At 38.8% G+C, this 13,426-nt stretch overlaps 1 protein-coding gene across 3 annotated transcripts in view; it reads left to right on the forward strand.

Annotated features, from left to right (window-relative positions):
- Positions 1–13,426, forward strand: part of CTNND2 (catenin delta 2) — a 566,505-nt gene that overhangs the window by 306,016 nt on the left and 247,063 nt on the right. For all 3 annotated transcript variants that reach the window (XM_086609047.1, XM_086609048.1, XM_086609049.1), the window contains one exon: positions 3,114–3,366. In XM_086609047.1, coding sequence (XP_086465173.1) covers positions 3,114–3,366 — 253 coding nt within the window. The remainder of the gene's footprint in view (positions 1–3,113; positions 3,367–13,426) is intronic.

Below are 13,426 nucleotides of genomic sequence, written 5' to 3' on the forward strand. Positions count from 1 at the left end.
GCACTTCTGTTACAAGTCCTTCTCTCTCTTCCCTTGCTGGGATGACCCCCTGATCCTTGTTAAAGTAACATTGCATCAGAGTTTTACTGAGATGATTCTGGTTGGTGTGTAGCTGGATGGGGTTTGAGAGAAGTCAAATGCAAAAATTAGAGGAAAGGGGAAGTGTCTTCGATGTAAAAACACATGAAAATGTTGCACGACCATCTGCAAATGCAGCTGGTTCGTGAACGTTTTCTGGTCCACTCTCAGTGCCTTCTTGATGCCCCTGTGCTCACTGAAGTTTTGCTGTTGCTGGGTGAGACAAATGGACTTCTGAATTTATTTATTTTAATATACCTAATCACTATGGCTTTGCTACTTTAATAGCTAAATTGAAGGGACATCTCAATAGACGGAAAGTTTGCCATAGCCTAAAGAGTCACACTGCAGTCAGAATTTGTTTAAGTAAGAGTAATTATTGGTAGGAGATGGCTTTGCTTCAGTTTTACAGGAAATTGTTTGTGTAAAATCGTCTGCTAAAGCTTAAGTCTTTTACAGTCCATGAAGGTGGCTGTAGTCAAGTTAGATGAAGAAGTTACTCTGAAGTGTTAGCTGTCTGGGTTTTTTGTTTTACTTTTAATTGATCTGGCTAACACTGGCCAGGCAAACTTATTTGTGAATGTTTAAGTAATGGATTTGTCTCATTCTCATATTCTGACTATTGCACTTCGGTGTTCATTGTGATAAAATTCAAAAGGAAATAACAGTCTGCTAGGAAGATAATTTGAGAAATGAATCAGAGTGACTCAAAAAGCATGTAGGTGTTAGGGTGACAGCTAGTTTCAGTTCATATAAATACCTATTTTGATAACAAGACAAAGGAGAAAATAGAAAGAAAAGTTTTCAAAGAATTCAAAAACAAACAAGATTTCCATTGAACTGTCTTGCAAAGGAGAGGAAGGGAAATACCATGGAATATTTTGCAAAGCAATCTACATTACAATTAAGTTCTTGTTTTCCGCAGTGTTAGTGTTGTAGGGTTTTTTATAATTCCTCATATAATGTGTCAAAAGCTAGCAGTATGTTCTGCATAGTGACAGTACTTAATTGTATACTGACATAGCATACTCTTACATTTTTGCTTTTTCACTTGAAAATATTTCCAGTATTTTCTCTAACTTGTTTTTTTTTACTCTCTTTCTCACAAGGCACCAGATTTTGGTTTTGAACTGTGTGTATTTTCTGTTAAAATGTGATCTTTTTCTTGTGTCTTCCTAACACTGAATTTAGCATGATTTGTGCATGAGATGTTTCAGTATGCTAATACTGTTACTGCGTTTTAACTGATGCAGTTTTACGAAAAGGTCTGTATGTGTCTTTATTACCTTATTTCTTAAGGAAATATATACTAGCAATTAAAGAAAGCAATACTTTTAAAATGTTGCTTATATGTAAGTTAACATAGTCATAGAATCATAGACTGGCTTGGGTTGAAAAGGACCTTTAGAGGTCATCTAGTCCAACCCTCTGCCATGGGCAGGGACATGTTGAACTAGATCAGGTTGCTCAAAGCCCCATCCAACCTGGCCTTGAACACTCCAGATGATAGGACAATAGATAAATGGGTGATTTTGTTTTTATTATGTTTATAACAAAGATGTAAGATAATACTGTTATTTTAAAAATATGTACTTCAGAACCATAGGAAAAACATGAAAATAAGGCAAAAATTTGATACAAATTTAAAATTTTCAGGCGTTGTAACTTTGACAAGTACTAGATCAGACAGAACTGCTGTAATTGTATTGAAAGCTCACTGTATTTCATTTGCTGACACTTTCAGCTAAATTGCTTAAAATCTCTTTCATGGACCTATAATATATTAAAAATATTTATTTTCTTAAAATGTAAATGTGCATGTTAATGAGAAATGATTGGGAAATCTATTATGAAAACCTGTCTCTTGAATGTGGGGTTTTGCCTACAGTTTTCCATATGAATTTGACCCATCTAAAAGTAGTCCTGCACCTGGGCCTGCTTCTGTTGGTGAAAGTATTCTTGTTGTCTTGGGACAGGGGGAAATGGGAGCCACCAGGAGTTCACGTGCCACTTCAGTCCGAATTTCCTTCTGAGCAGATCCAACATTTAATTTGTATTTGTTTCTAGGCCAAAGATCATGTGGATAGTAGTCCTCTGGCCCTTACAGTGAGAATCCATTTTCCATTAAATGGACTTTGGATGAAAAATATTGCATGTTTAACGAGAATCATAAAGCGGACTGGATCTCCAGTACACAGTGCTGTAACAGACAGATAACGGGCTACAAGAGAGATTAATAAGATTTTCGAGTCGCAAAAGCGTTAAGTCAGTTTAAATCTATTGGTTAAGCTGCTCAAAACTGGTAATGCATTAATCTTGAGCTGTGGTATGTGAGCACAGCCGTTGTTGGCGTGCATTAAGGTATCTCTGTGATCACCTTTCGCTTTAGCTCTTTTTCAGGCTCAGCAGTAGCAGTCCCCTGAGTCTTACTTAAGGCGAAATACGCAGAAGATCGCTTAACGAAGCGCCTGCAGCGACTCTCAGTAGCAGGTGTCTAGTTCTACCTGCTTTATGGATACCAAGACTGTAAATTTGGGATGGCCGTGGCTGGCTGTTTTTTCTGCCATAGAGCCATCCTTCCCCATTGGAGTCTTGATCCTGGTTTCACCCTTCTTCTGCTGGTGGATCTGACTGACTTCCACCCTTGTAAGGACTGCAAAAGCCTCACTCAGTGGTGGTTGTGAATCTGAGCTTGACTAGTCCCATGGTGCTTCTGCACTTTTTTCATTTCAGATTAGTGCAGTTAAAAGCCCAAGTGAAAAGCACTGCTACAGTCTGTTTAACTGGTGTAAAGGTCTTCTAGTCCAGAAGTGGCATGTCATTAGAAATTCGTTTGACAGTTATTTACTTCAATGGTTTTGAGAATGACAATGTTGTTTGGTTTTGTTTTTTTTTTTCCTCATTCTTTTTGAACCCCTGTTTTATATGTGTGTGTTATGTTTTGGTTTTTTTTTTTCCCCTCTGCCTAGACCTGGTTAACCATTTCTGTGAACAGGTCCTCAATTTTTTACTTTGTCCCTACTTTCCTGTCGTAGCCCCATCTTCCCCTGGTGTCGACTCCGTACCCTTACAGCGCACAGGCAGTCAACACGGCACACAGAACGCAACAGCGACCTTCCAGAGGGCCAGCTATGCGGCCGGCCCAGCCTCCAATTACGCAGACCCCTACCGACAGCTGCAGTATTGTCCTTCTGTTGAATCACCATACAGCAAATCTGGGCCAGCCATCCCACCTGAAGGGACCTTGGCTAGGTCACCTTCCATTGATAGCATTCAGAAAGATCCCAGGTGGGTGAAACCTTCATTGTCTACTATTTCTTGCTCGTGCAGAGGTTTCTGATTGCGGTTTGCTTTATATGTTTCTGCTGTTGAATATTAAAAAAAAAAAAAAAAAAACACCAACAAAAAAACCTGTGGTTGTACGTGAAAGGTTTTGTTTGTATAACAGCTTTGTCCTACTGCTTTACCTTGGAAGGCTCTCATGAGCTCTTCTGTGAAACAAAATGATAGGTGTGCTCTTGAATATGTGTGTTTAGCCTGCTTTCAGTAGTGCCACCCCTTAAAAGCTTATGAAAAGTAATTTTCTCTGAAAATGGGAGGAGCAGTGTGACTGTTTTGACTCTGTAACCATTGTGGATTTAATTCTCAGGTTGCTCCTTGGGCAGACGTTGTTACAGTTGTTGGTTTGTCTGCAGTTAATATTCTTAAAAGCTGCAGAAAATAATATTCTGGTGTTGGGCAGTGAGACTGAGTGATGCGGAAGCAACACGTAGTCAGGTTTATGCTTCACCCTGTGTGTTGTGCAGGCTTCCAATGCCAGGACCTGGTAGCAGAATGTATGTAGTACAGCTTTGCAGAAATGGTTGTTGCTGTGCATGCTTTTTAAATATATAGCACACCTTTTACTGTTGCTGCGAGGCATGCCCACCCTCATATACCTAGGGAAGGTGCAAGGAGGAGGCTTTGTAGCCATATATACCCCAAGCCAGCAAAAGGATTAGAGAGAGTTTGTTTTCTGGCAGATGATTTGACTTCCATTGTAACAGCAATGAAAATGCTGACTCTAATCCTCAATGCACTTGGTGATTTTGTTCCATTTTCTGATGGAAAGCAAGTCTCTTTGGTGACTTAAGTTTAAACTCGTTGAAAGTGTTAATTTATACAAGGTTTTTCAACGGCAGATGGTGTGATTTATTTATTTATTTTTGCTGTGTGTAATTTAATGATAGGAGAGCCCAAAAATTTGCCCCCAACAAAATGCTGGAGGTGTTTAAGGAAGAATTTGAAAAGACTTCTTTCCCTGCATTAAAAAACAAATATTCACAACCTGATCTCTCTACTTGTTTAGCATTATAGCAATTCTCTCTCTCTCCACCCGGGAACACAACAGCAGCTAGATTTTATGTCATAGCAGAAACATCATTGCTCGCAGCTACTTCAGCCAATGCAGAGTTTTATTTGAGAGAAAACTTGTGTCTTCAACGTTGGATGTTGTGGAGGTTTTTTTTCTGCTTAACTTTTCCTTCAGAAATTTGAAAAAATATAAATTGAATTCCTCCCCTTCTTCTCCCTGCCCCAGAGCAAACATTGGTAACCAGAGGGAAACAGTCTTTTTCTGAAGCCTTAGTATTTTGATATATTTGCATTCCAGAATATAAAAGCCCACGGAGGAAAAAGAACTTTGCTTTGTAATTGTCTTATGTTCAAACTTAAAGAAAATTACATTAGGAGTGCACTAAACCAGAGGAGAAATTACTGTAATCTGTAAATTGTAAATGACTGTAAACGTTCTTAGGAGAAGCGTGATGAAGGCAATATTCCCGATAGACAGCAAAGACATATTTATGGTATCTCTACAGGTCCTAGACATGACATCTTTTTAAGAAAAGGTTATCTCCGTTTAGTTGCTCTATCATTTTGCAACTGATAGTCAGCTACTGTGTACGATATGCACTTATAAAAGAAGATTTCTTCTTGTGAGTTTTTCATTTGGCTGCTTTTTTGTTCTTTCTTGTCTTGTGATAGCATTTCTACGCTCATGATCATTGATTTCTGTAGGTAAAGTAGGAGTGAGCAGGCATCCAGGTATAAATTGAACTCGATAAACTCTTTTGATTAGATCATTAAATATTATTACCAACTGCTATTAGATGGATTGGGATTTTTCACAAAATAACTCTTGTAAAAGAGGTTTATGTTACTCTTGATCTCATTCATTTGATCCATGGACTGTGCATGGTGTCTCTTACTTAGTATTGCTGTTGTTACTTGTTGGTTTGAATAATTCTTGCAAAGCAATGTCAGAAGCACACCTTATTATGTTATGTGTTATTCTCCAGAAGCTATAGTCCACCTAGGCAGACTGGCTTGTGAAACTATCTGAGGCCTACAGCATTTGCTGATCATTCAGCTATTGGAAAGTCATCGGAAAATTGGAAGTATTTTGGAGAGAAGCAACGAAAGCAATCAGGAGAATTTTAACACATTGATTTCTATGGATACACTACAAAAATGTGGATAAATTACAAGTGTGGAGGAGACAGAAGATATTTGAGATGCTTGAAAAAATATTATGGAAGGACAGAGTAGCGCATGGGAGGTATAGTTAGAAGTACTGGCTTTAATTAGGAAAAAGAAAACATGGTCTAAATACAAGGAAAACTTTTAATGGCTGTGTTAAGTTCCATTGTATTCCTCAAAGGGTTATCACTTATACAGTAAAAAAAAAAAAAGTGAATGGTCTTTGTCAACTGCTAAGTCTTGAGTTTCCTTACAGACCTGTTGCTGCTTTGGTTGGTTGGAGTATTTTGTGACTGACATGAATCGTGGAGGGAAATGGCAGGCATCATTTTCAAACATTGAGCCTACTTGTCCAACCAGAGGTCCAAACAAAGGCTCACTGGCAGAGGCAAAACTGCAAGACAAAAGTATACTAATTGCAGGCTTTTGATTAGCATTTGCTTAAGATGAGAAATAGATACCCAGAAGAGAACGTACTCATCCTAATAAGCAATTAGAGTTCCTAAAGCTGAACGTTATTTTCTGGAATCTTCAGTTCAGGCAGAATTTCCATCTGAAGTCCCAGAAAAATGGTTGGCAGACACTAGTATAGTTGACAGTTTTTTCCATTGTTTTCAACGTGTAGTTTGGATTACTAACACTCCAGATTTACATATGTGTTCTGAGCTGACATTTGGGAAATGAAATTTTAGCTCAACATCTGTTCTGCATCATCTAACTGTCATAAAATGCAGTTTAGTGTTCATTAACTTGTTAAGGACAAAAAATATTTTTTAAAAGTATCAGGATATTTATTATCAAGTTTGTGGTAGGGGATATATTTTAATTTATGCAGGTAGAGTGTTAGCTGATATGAGCTCATATAACAGATAGTAAAAACTATATATATATCTGTACTGGCGGAGAGTCTGAGGTGTTTTTTAAAAAAGAAATAAGCCCCTTATCACCTTTCAGAAATAAAACTTAAGTTCTCCGTATGGAAAATGGAAAAGTTGAATATCAAAGATAATTTACAGATTGATTCTTTAGAGCATTGTTATATTTACTTCGTGTCAAAAAAGGAAGAGAAATATGCAGTAGAGTTGTGATATAAACCGTTTCATGCCATGATTTCTTACATGGAACAGTGGCATAAGGAGAGAAGGAAAGAATACAATGTTTATTTTCTAATTATAGTCCTGCTTTTGGTTCCTACTGAACTGTGAATGAGAGAGGTCATGAGTATTTTAAAGTATCAGAAGTATATGTTTGTGTGATATTTCCAGCCTACTTTCATTTAAGAAAGATTAATCTGTCTCTTGGCACCAACAAATTGTCTAAGGCTTGTCTGTTCGTAGACTTCAGGGAAACTGAGAAGCCTTAGAAACAGAAATGCCAGTATCCAATTGTCAGTCTGTGCGTCTTGCAATTTTTACTCCAAAATATGAACCTGACAGATGTGTGTAAATTACTTATTTTTTTTAGATTTTAAACCTACTAAGAAACCATGTACATGTGCCGCTTTTGATAAATCACTCTTGCTGCATAACAGGTGAAAAATACATGATTTTCCACATCCTTCAGTTAAATACATACCAATGAAGTCTTTGCGTTAACAGTGGATTTGCTTGTTTATGGATTCACCGTGTCTGATTTGATGGGTTGAGTCAACACATTTCCTTCATCATTTTATGGCTTTTGTTTTCTTCTTATCTATCTTTATTTACATGCCTGTATGCACACATCTTCTGCAGAAGCTGGCAAGAAGCTGACTTCACAGGGAGAATTATGTGGAGTACATGCCATTAAGGCTATGAAAATTAATTTCAGAGTTCAAATGTCCATCTTCTTATTGCATTGAATTTTATTGATCTACACTTACAATTTTCCTTTACGGCCTTCCCTTTTCCCCGAGATATGTGTTTCAGAACCTTTTGAAACTGTTTATTCAGAAGAAATGGGGTAATTTGGTGAATGAAGCTGAAAAAGTTCATTCTTCATTATAAAGCAGACTGCAATAATGATTGGGCTCTTAAAGACCTAACACACAAAAAAAAAAAAAAATACAAAAAACACTAGCAGTAGAATCATGTTGCAACTTTACAAGAAAACAAATTTTTTAAAACCAGCTATCTCGTATTGGTTCTCACCTTTGGAACTGTCTGGGTATAGGACAGCATAGAGACAGAGTTTTCCAGGTATTGCATGATTTAACTGTAACACCCTGAGACGTTTCTGCTCTGTTCTGCGCTTTCAGAGTCAAGTTTCCATTTCATTACCTCTACTGGCCTTAATTTCCTCCTAAGCAGAAGACGAGGGTGCTGTCTGCCTATCTTCTAAACTTTTAAATTGACTTTCTTTCCACTTATGAAAGGAAATAAATTAGTTCAGAACATTTTGTGTGAACTGTAAGTTTCAAAACTCGCCTTTTTTTTTTTTTTCCAAAAATATGCTCCGTTTTCAATGCAAGCTAGAGACCTTTCTTTTTCTGTAGGAAAAGTGATAGAAGTAAAATAAACTAGTTGAATTTCTGTGTTGCAGTAAAATTGCTTATGAGGTTAGCACACAGACTTTGGAACATGGCCTGTGAAAAGGTAAATGTTTCTGCAGGAGTCTTCACCATATATTTAATCTTACTTTGTTCCAAGGATTGTCTCGGTGTTAACTGCGTTAGTCTACTGTAAATCTGAGTAGCAGCCAGGCACTCGAACAGTGTAACAAGGTAAGAAAATAACAGTGTAAACCTGCATGTGCGGGAGGTTGGACATCTTAGTGGGAACATGCCTAGTAGCTTCTTTGGGAAGGATTGTCACCTTCAGAAAGAAGCTTCTGGTGGGGTAGAAGTCCTTGCTATGGTTACGGTACAGCTGGTGGCAACACTGCAGCACTGCCGTAGTCAGTCTGTAGATGTGGGCTCAGGTTTCAGATTTGAGAGGGCTGTAGGTGGGTTTCTGGCATAACTCTCTAACCCAAGAGTTACAGAAGATTAAAATTCATATTCCTGACCTGAATGAGACAAAACAGGGCTTGCAGCTGTACCTCTCTGCTTTTATAAGACACAGTGTGTGATAGGCAGCAATCCTTTTCACTCAATAGTTTTTGGAGATCCCTCTTACCCTTATCTGGAATTAAGAGTAGAACAAAGGGGGACGTGATTCTCCAAAGGTGGTGGTGACACGGAAGTCATGGGAAGCATAGTGAATCTGAGCACGTAAATGTTTGGCAATGTAGGCTTACCTCCAGAAGTAAATGAATCAACTTCCTAGGTCCTGCTAACACCCTGCTAAGGATTTTTTTTCACCAAATTTACATGGGCCAGGCTCCTTGCATTGATAAAACCAAGCAGATGGTGTTTGAGAGTGCTCACAGTAGCTCTGTGTTCCAGTATATCTTTCATTCACCAAGGAAATACCTGCTTTATTTTCCCTACATAAAAATTGTACAGTCTCTCAGGCTTTAATATGTACTTCTCTGAGTATGAAAAACCTGACCCTAAAAGAAAATAAAATTGAGGACTCTAAACAGCACAAAAATATGCTGGATTCAAGAATAGCAAGTCTGGAGCAAATTACAGTTCCTCATACAGATCCTTTCTACATAAAAGGCATGAATTTTTACTTAGTGCACAAAATGGTTTTGAGAAAACATAGCAGGTATGATAAAATAAACATCTGTTTCCCATTCCTGCTGTAGGTAACTAAGAATGAAGCCTGCTTCCTTAAAAATAGATGAGATGGGAATCCATAGACTATCCTACAATCTGTTAATTTGGGATTTCAGGAGATTTGCATAGTTGGAAACCTGGCTGGAAAAGACTTTCCTAGAGAATGTTTAGTTCCGTCTTGAGCATGGCAAAATAAATGAGGAGGTAACTGGTCCATGCAAATGTCAACTTGTGAAGTAGAGGAGTGGTACTCAGAACTTGGAAAACTTACTTTTGTGTCTGTATACATTGCTGTATGTACCAACAGTTTATGTCTTTTCACTGTTTACATCGACGTAGTTTATAAATGACTGGGGAGGCACTGGACGTAGGTGGAGTCATTTCACAGTGCAGAAAACGTGATGCAATGTGCATAAGAGCATCACCTGTATTTGCTATTTTATTTTCTCTCTAGAATTTGCCCCGTGTTGTTTAGCAGCCTCCTTACTCTGGGAGAAATGCTTGGAGGAAGACAAAAAAAGAAAAAAAACCTGAAGCATACTCCACAGGAATAAAGTGTCTGTGCTTTTAGCTCGTGAAGCATTATTACCCGCTTTCTCTCCTCTATGACTTGTACCATTTTATTGACAGTGCAGGAGACCACTCCATTTTGTTGCCATCCTGTCTTTAAAGACATCTGATCCTGTCATTAACTAACCTGCCCTAGTGTAATCACAGAACATCACAATTACAGTGTGTCACAGTAACATCAATGGTGTTGGTCCACGTAGTTTGAATAACGAGTCTGTCCAGAAGTGCTTACAGTTCCTAAACCATCAGCAGAGTCAAACAGGTTGTGTGTAGCCATTTTATTTGGTGAGTTATTTATGCAGGGGTATAATTTAGAGGGAGATTATGCCTCGTCTCCTGTTTTGATCTGAAAGTTAAGCTCTTATAATCTTCTCCGTCCACCAGAAGGTAATTTCTTCCCTTTATGCTGGAGGGAGAGAAGTGAAAAGCAACTTCTGTATTTGTCAATGATACAGGGCATTCAGAAGACAGTAGCAGGAGCTCCACGTATGTTGATAAGTGCATATCTAATAATTGAGGGGGGAGATGAGACTGATGGCTCCTTTTTGGATGATTTTATTATTCCTCCCCCCCTCCAGTAATACTGGTTTGCCACTTGGAGAACAGCAGCAAAGCCTTTTCTGCTCTTTCTTTCTTACTTATTCTGTTGCATGTTTTAATGGCTTCATTCATCCAGGAAGAAGCAGGTGGACAGTGTACCTCATCCTCATACTGTCCATAGTTCATTTATGGTTCTTGAATGACGTAACTGAGCTTCTAATGGTGAATATACATCTCAATGCGGTTTCTACCTTTGTTTGCCACACGTTTTGCTCAGTATCCTGTGGCTCATTTGCAAACTCTGACAGATGCAAAATCTGTGTGGTGCTTTTCTGTGATGGCAGACTGTAAGAGCCAGAAAATGTTGTAAGTGTATTTTCCAACCAGACATTAAAAACATGGAGAAGAACCATACTTTCAGGCTTTACTGGTCTCATGTAAGCTGTTACAATCTCCTGGCAAGATAAACCACATAAGAAGCTTCTTACTAGTAGATCTTGGACATCTCATCAGCCAAATGGATAATAATGATCTTACTGTTTACAGGGATGTTGAGAGTAAGTTAAATTTGTAAAGGGCTTTGAAGTTCAAAGGATAATCTTGGTCTTACTTCCATGGGAAATGTGATGGGAGGGTGGGGAGGGATATGTATTAGGTGGAGAAGATGAACGGGGAAGGTTTTGAAGCAGCTTGCTAAAATCATGAGACATAGTCTCTAATTTTCTCATTAAAGAAAAGCAACTGAATATCATCCTCAACACTGAGACATAAATTGCTATGCAGAAGTTGTTAGTTTTGGAGCTGGACCTCAGTGTGACATCGCACAACTCTTTTATTCGCAGGAAACAAAAGCCATCTGATTTTGTAGCCATTGTACAAAACGTGTCATTGAGAGTGCAGGAGATTCCTGTAAGAGAGTAACACCAAGAGTTTGCTGAAACAATGTTTCTAGTGTAGAGTTTAGCTAAAAATGATTAAGAGAAATAACAATCAACAACTTTTATTAGTTTCTACTAGAACTTTATAGGTTTTGTAAATTAAGAGCCTGACTTTAAGAACCGTGGCTCTATGTAGATTGTGTTAGACGGGAATAGACTGATCTCTACCAGCTCACTCAAGATCAGAGCCTGATGCGAAGTGCAACCTCTAACCTTGTTTCTCTGGTGCATTGCCGTTCCTCTGGTGATCTCCACCACCTTCACTTAGATCTTTCTTTCTCACCTCGCTCCACTGCCCCACTCCAGGAGCTCAATGAACAGCTGAGGTTCAGAAATGCATCACAGTTCTTAGCATTAAGCAAGTGGTTTCCTAGGAAGCAAAAGCCACCACTGATCTCGTAGAAATCCTGCAGCCATTGTTACCAGGGAAACTCTTAGTCTCTACACTTACTGTGAAATATTTGCTCTTTTTTACTTTTTTTTTTTTATTTGTGGTTTTGTTGTGTTGGGTTTTTTAAGCCACTGCAGCAACAGTTAAGCTTGCCATCCACCTCTAATAATTTGGGAGTTATGTTTATCTTTACCATGTTGTGGAGTGAGGGGATCCGGGTAGCTGAAGACCTGGAAAAAAATGAAAAGGTTCTCTTAGCTCAAAGGAGGACAGAGTGAGATTTCTAGATTTCCAATATACCAAAGGTAAAAATATGGAGGAGGAAGGCATATGTGGGGAAATGAAGATCTGTGGAAACTCTGTCTTGGGGTAAAACAAGTAATTTACTTCAGGAAATGAGAAAAAGCTACACAAGTTTAAAGAATAAAGTATTTGAATTTAGTTTTTGACTCTTTAAAAATCATTGGAAGTTAGCTCGATAATCCCTTTGTTCCATACTATGACATGATGTATTTGGTTCATATACTACATTTCAAAGAGGAGGACTGATTTTTGATTTTAAGCTGTTTGATGCTATGTTTTTTCCTTCCACCTACCTCAGTTTGAGCATCTCGAATACAAGAACTTAGTTTGAAAGTTTGGCTCTGATAGCTGATGAGGCTAAAGAAAAGTGATACTGTGTGTGTGTGCTGGTGGAAGTGGAAGGAATGAATACTGACAACACAGGTGTTACAGAGTTTCTGAATAAATGTGACTCCCGTACCTTCCTGTTAGTCAGGATCATGTCACGTTTCCGTTACCCTCTCTCAGAAGCTGTGCCAATCAGTCAGCCTCACTTGTTCCAGCTTTTGTTACTAGTATGAGAAGTGATCTCTCTTCTTCACTCCAAGTCCTTAAAAGATTCAGAAATTAGATTCCCTATAGCTGGCTTTTATGTAATTTCATTGTCCTTAAAATATTCAGGCTCAATAACCAACTTCTCTCAAACCACTGCAAACTAACTCGGTGTTTGCAGGTCCGTAGTCCTGGCTATCTCCTTATGGAAACAGCAGTATAATTTCTACCTGGGACTTCTGTATGCCTCCAAAGATCAGGAAGGTTATTTCCACAACAGTTTTGCAGCGTGAGGTTCTCCTGATTTTGATTTATAGGTGGTTGAAGTGCAGAATATCATGTGACCTTCAAACAATTGCTGGCAGAGTAAAGAACTGACCTTAAATCACCTGGATCAGAACAACAAAAAAATAATTAAAAAAAAAAAAGTTTTTTTTCTATTTCATTTCTTAACATGTCTCAAAAAAAAAACAGGAAGGTGTTCCAGGGGTGGATTCCTCTGACCTAAGGCCCATGGTGGTGCTTAAGATGTTAAGTAGAACGTTCATGATCCGGGATTTTCCCACCAGCAAGGCAACGACACTGGTGGAAGATGCGCTCCTTGGAGGGGACCTGCCCATGGGACTGACTGTGTGGGGAAATGCTGCTGACTGGAGCCCTGCTGATCCCGTGCCCCATGTATTAAGGGCAGAGCGATGCTGTGTGTGCAGCCAGGGACACGCTTGTTGAGAGGTTGTGCTGGCCTCAGTCACTAGCAGCAGAGGCTGAAGCTGCTGCTGCGTTGCAAGGAAGACCCGAGGAAACCACAGTGGTGAAGCCCAGGAGATGCCTGCTATAACTGCGGGCAGGGAGTGAGCCTGGAGCAACCTACAGGTTTTTGCGTTTCCGTTGGCTGAGTTTTATTTTGCTGCC

The sequence above is a fragment of the Tauraco erythrolophus genome, chromosome 3, assembly GCF_009769465.1.
Source record: "Tauraco erythrolophus isolate bTauEry1 chromosome 3, bTauEry1.pri, whole genome shotgun sequence".
NCBI classification, from domain to species: Eukaryota; Metazoa; Chordata; class Aves; order Musophagiformes; family Musophagidae; genus Tauraco; species Tauraco erythrolophus.